Consider the following 5,239-nt stretch of genomic DNA (forward strand, 5'->3'; position numbering starts at 1 on the left):
CTGCCCAGGGCCTTGGTGAGGGCCTCCCTGGCGGCGGCCTTCTTGGCAGGGTCGGCCGCGGCCGCGTTGGCCGCGTTCATCTCAGACACCACGCTGCGCGGCGCCGACACGGCAAAGCCGCCGGTGAGCGCCTGGGCTGGGCCGATGGCGACGCGCGCCTGGCCACCGTTGCTGGTGCGCGACACGGCGCCCAGAGCCATGGCATTGGCGATGGCCTGGCCGGGGTTCTTGGGCGAGTCGGCCTTGGCGCGGGCGGTGGCATCAGCAATGGCGCCGGTGGCAATGCCCAGGGCTGTGGCGGTGGAGTCACAGTCAGCGCAGCCAGTGGCGGCGGCGGCATCGGCGTTGGCCTCGCCGTGGAAGCCACCAAAGCCAAACGCCTCGGCGGTGGCGTCAACGTCGCCGGTCTGGGATGCGGCAGTCGACTTGGCGCTGGCCACCGAGTTGATGCCGGCAAACGAGTACGAGCCGGCCAGGGACTCAGCGTTGCCGTCCGAGGTCTGGGCGCTGGACGAAACTTTGGACTGCGCCTGGATGGCACCGCCGGCACCGGCCACAGAGATGGAGCCCACGGAGCCCACCTCAGTGGCACCAGAAGAGGCGGAGTTGGCCTTGCCCTGCAGGCCACCGACAGCAATGGCGCCCGAGGCGGAGCCAACGTTGCCGGCGGCAGAGGCAGCGGAGGAGGCAGAGTCGGCCTCAGCGTCGGCAGCGAAGGATGCGGCGCCGGAGGCAGAGAGGGCGGCGCCGTTGGTGGTGGTGGCGGACGAGGTGGACACCGCCTCAGCCGTGACGGTGGATGCAGAGATGGCTGTGGCGGCCGACAGGGCGTGGCCGTCCTTGGTGGTGGCAGTGGAGGCGGCCTGGGACTCGGTGGTGATCACACCCAGGGACTGGGAGTTGGCGGTGGAGGCGGCCTGGCCCGTCACGGTGGTGGCGGATGACGAGGAGGTGGACACGTCGATCTCTCCGAGGATGGAGTTGGCCAGCGCGTACGACAGCGCAGAGCCAATGTTGGAGCGCGCGCTGGCGGCCAGGGTGTTGACAGCCTGCTCCTGCGACTGCGACAGGCCGACAAGGGCGGCGACGGCGTTGTACTCGGACGTGGACGAGGTGACCGACAGATCGTTGGAGACGGTGCCCCAGCCGTTGGAGACGGTGAGGGCCCCGCCCAGCGCATCGGCCTGGTCAGACGCGGCCACCACGTTGCCGGTGATCTGGGAGTTGCCGTTGGGGGCCACACCTGGGGGCAGGGGGCGCGGGGGTGAAGGCAGGGCGCATTGGAGGGTCAAGGGCAGCACCGGGGTTTTTGGCAAGGGGCATGACGCTTGCTCACCAGACAGCACAGAGTGGTGAATGTGGCCCGAATAGCGGGCACCCTGAATTGCATATTGACACAGCTGTTTGGGTGCATGTGGCTATCCTGCTGTGGGCAGTCCAGGGCCTGCCTAGCTGGGGCTTTGCAGATACACCATGTCCCCAGGGGAACGGAGGGGCACCGCCGCAGCAGCAGCTGGCAGCGCTGTGGCAGCTCATCTCCTGCCCATTGCTCCTCCCCTCCACCCCCATTGGACCACTCACCCAAGTTGAACATGCCAGCCTGGGCTGAGCCGCGCCCGCGAACCTTGGACGTCACCTCGTTCTGGGTAGCGTCGGAGTTGTCGTAATCACCGATCAGGACATCGTTGTTGTTGGAGATACCGATGTTGATGGCACCCGCGGTAGAGGTACCAACGGCCGCGGCGGCATCGGTGTTGTCGTTGACAATCACCACCTTGTTGGTCTCGGCCACGTCAACGGCCATGGAGCCGACCACGGTCGCGCCCACGTCAATGCGGCCCTGAGTGGCGACCTCGTTGTAGATGATGTTGCCGCCGTTGCCGCCGTCGTTGACATCGTTCACGGGCGCGCCCAGCAGGCGCCTTCCGACGCCGTCGAAGAAGGTGGGCTGGACGCCGTTGGACTTGGCGATGGCGAGGGTGCCGGCGATGGCGGTGCCGAGATCAGCACGGGCGCGGGTGTCGGAGATCATGTCAACGTGGCCACCGCGGCCATAGGCCTGGCTGCCGGCAAACGCGGCGCCGGGGGACGCGTACCACTTGGCCGAGTTTGCGCGCACGTCCATGCCGACGGCAGCAGCCTTGGCGGAATCAGCACGGCCGTAGCCGGTGGCGACGGTGATGCCCGTGCCGCCGGTGGCGCGGCTGGAGGACAAGACAACGGCGTTTCCGGCGGTGAGCACATCGCCACCGCTGATCGCAGTGCCATCAGACTTGGAGATCAAGGTGCCAAACGTGGGGGCGGGCTTGCCGTTGGCGCGCGCAACGGCGAGCACGACCACATCGCTGGCGGTGATGCGCTGGCCGTCATTGAAGATGAGGTCGCCGCCGCCGTTCTCGCCGTAGGCGGTGGCGTAGGCCTTGGCGGGCGCAAATTTGCTCAGGGCAGTGGCGGAGGAGCGGACGGCGACCTGGTTGCCACCGTCGGGGGCAATGCCGATGGCCTGGGTGGTGACGATGGGCTCCACCTTCCAGCCGCTCTTGCCCCATGCACGATCAGCCTTGCGTGGGTTGGCAACGTTGCCCACAACGTCCACAAACACGTTGCCGTAGCCGGGGGTGGGGAGCTCGTACGTGGGGGTGTCCTCAAACAGAGACTGGGTCAGCTTGACCTTGGTGGCACCTGGGCGGGGGAGTGAAAGCAGAAGGGGGGGGGGGTTAAGGGGTGGTAGGGGCCAAATTGTGCGCCAGGGTTCAGGGTTGAGGCTGCGGTGCTGAGGCATACGGCTGGTTCTGACCGCCCCTTCCGAGCCGCCTTCTGCATGCGTACTGCCTGGGCTGCCGTCCCAAGGCGTGCCCCTGTTGTGCTTTGTTGTCAGCTGCGGGAGCCCTCCGTGTGGCGGCGCAGTCCTGCCGCCCATGCATGTTGCTGCTGCGGTCAATCACCGCGCTGCAGCGGCTGCAGCGCGTTCGATCTAAGACTAGCGCCAGCTGCTGCAGCAGGCGCAAGGTGGTGCGCTTGCGGGCTACCTGGCTGCTCGCTGGGGCTTCCAAAACCCCCCGCAATACAGGTGGCTCAGTCTGCAATTCCTGGCCTGCACGCCTGCCCATGTCCGTGCCGCCACACCAGACTCACGCACCGGCAGTCGCCAGCAGCGCCAGCCCCACCAGGGCCAGCGGCAGCAGGGTGCGCGCCTTCATGATGGCGACGCCTCCGCAGGCCTGCAGCTGCAGCGGCAGCGGTGGCGAAGCGAGGGCAGGGGCTGGCTCAGCACTCTCACTGACCACGTTGCCGTCTTAACAGGCGCGTCGATGCGACTGCAACCCCCGCCTGTGGTCCGCGGCCCCACCTGTTTGTGGTAGCGTCCGTGGCGCGTTGCGGCAGCGCTCACAATAAGAGGCCCACAGCTGGCGGGCCGTATTACAGCAACGTAGGGATGAAGCGAGCCGATAGGGGGGACGGGGACTTGTGCGGGGCCGCGGTTGCCCCGCGTCAAGGCCGTGAGTAAGCGGTTACGTCCATCTGCTGAGGCATGCCCCACCACCGTCGGTCGTGTAGCGTTTGATTGTGCCTGTGATGCGATCCGAACACAGTTGCACGCGGTGCAGAGTCGTATCACGCCCCGTTGCAAGCGCAGCAGGGGCCGCCCAGCACGCGACAACAGCCCGGTTTTCCCCGGCTCTTCGGAGCCCCAGTCCCGCGCAAATATGCGGCCCATCGTGGCCCTGGTGCTGCTGCTGGGCATCAGCTCGGCGTGCGCAGCCGGTGAGCGCGGGGTGGACGAGGCAGCGCTGCGCTGTGGCGTGCAGTAGCGATGGCAGGACAGCCTGGGATTCGAAAGCGGGCCTGTGTGGGGGATTCATGCCCTAGCAAGAGGGGGGGGTGGGGGTAACACTGTGCTGGGGTGTGAATGCGGTTGCCAAGGGCGCTGCAGCTGGGCGGGGGACACGGCGCGCAGTGCCCGGATGGCAAGCGGACCACAGCGCAGCAGCCAGTCCAATTGCAGCGGACGGCGAGTGAGGGGTCCAGGGTGCCAGGCTGCCTCAAGGGCAGTGGCGCTGCTGGTAGCTTCAGTCTCATCCCTGCCGCTCGCTCCAGCTTTGTGGCCTAGGGCATGACCTGATTGCGACCCGCCCGCCAACCCCAACCCCCCCACCCGCGACCCTCCATGAAACCCACAGGCTTCACTGGCGTGCGCAAAAAGACTGACGGCGTGAACTGCCGCGTGCCCATCAACCAGCTGGCCTGCCGCCTGGACGCCAACAACAACGTGCAGGCGCTCTTCTACGGGGGCTGGGGCCGCAACGCCGCGGCCACTGCCCTGGGCACGGGCACCTACCTCCGTGGCCCCGCCAACGGCCCTGGCAACTCAGTCTACTGGTACACCAACTACTGGTGCAACCCTTGGGGCTTCCTGCAGCGCTGCGCCGCCATCGGGTCCTCTGTGCTGGCGCCCGCCCCCGCCGGTGGTGATATCACCGCGGTGCGCCAGGTCCCCGCCGTCAACCCCGTCGTGCCTTTCCCTGACAACGGTGTCAACGGCGCCATCCCCGTCATCGAGTACGTGACCGGCATGCGCGTGTGCTACACCAGCGGCTACAAGAGCAGCCCTATCGCGCGCATCCAGTGGGACACCCGCAAGTTCGAGGCCACGTGGGTGGAGGACCCCGCCTTTGCGAACCCGCCCTTCCCCCAGGTCACCGCCACGGCCCAGACGCGCACCGTGGAGTGCGGCCGCAGCAACCCCGTCTGCGCCTTCGAGGAGGAGTTCGTGGCGCCGGCCAACCAGGTGCTGGGTGGCATCTACGCCAAGTGCAAGTTCTCCCAGGGCTTCGCCAAGTGGTTCAGCAATGGCCTGTTCAAGCCCCGCTACTGGATGGAGAAAATCAAGAAGGCCTGCGCCACCCAGCGTGAGCGACGGCGCTGTTTGTGGACCGTTCAGGGCCTGGGCCAGGGAAGGATGTGTGCGGCGCCTGAATTGGGGTGGGAGCGCGTGCGCCGCAATAGACAGACAGCCCCGTGCCTCTTCGCTGCAGACCGCAGGCTGGCCCTTGCCGCAATCCAACACCCGCCCCTTACCCTTCATCTGCCCCATCCCCCTCCCCTCCATGGCGCCCCCACGTGCAGCCATGCCGTACCCCAACGGCCGCTTCCTGGTCGCCGACCCGGCCACGTGCCCCCTGCCCACCGGCCCCAACACCGCCGGCTGCACCTGCGCGCTGCCCAGTTGCCCGGCGGC

At 67.6% G+C, this 5,239-nt stretch overlaps 2 protein-coding genes across 2 annotated transcripts; one reads left to right on the forward strand and one right to left on the reverse strand.

Moving 5' to 3' along the window:
- Nucleotides 1-81: 81 nt before the first annotated feature.
- Nucleotides 82-3,200, reverse strand: MNEG_13726 (hypothetical protein; the record flags this gene model as incomplete). Its single annotated transcript, XM_014037801.1, has 4 exons — nucleotides 82-93; nucleotides 153-1,243; nucleotides 1,582-2,682; nucleotides 3,140-3,200. The coding sequence occupies 4 exons, from the start codon at nucleotides 3,198-3,200 to the stop codon at nucleotides 82-84; spliced, it is 2,265 nt and encodes a 754-aa protein (XP_013893255.1).
- Nucleotides 3,201-3,707: 507 nt separating this feature from the next.
- On the forward strand, nucleotides 3,708-4,977 carry MNEG_13727 (hypothetical protein; the record flags this gene model as incomplete). The annotated part of the gene is made up of 3 exons (XM_014037802.1): nucleotides 3,708-3,765; nucleotides 4,182-4,910; nucleotides 4,955-4,977. The coding sequence occupies 3 exons, from the start codon at nucleotides 3,708-3,710 to the stop codon at nucleotides 4,975-4,977; spliced, it is 810 nt and encodes a 269-aa protein (XP_013893256.1).
- Between the last annotated feature and the right edge of the window lie 262 nt (nucleotides 4,978-5,239).

Source organism: Monoraphidium neglectum (assembly GCF_000611645.1).
Source record: "Monoraphidium neglectum strain SAG 48.87 unplaced genomic scaffold scaffold04006, whole genome shotgun sequence".
Lineage (NCBI taxonomy): Eukaryota > Viridiplantae > Chlorophyta > Chlorophyceae > Sphaeropleales > Selenastraceae > Monoraphidium > Monoraphidium neglectum.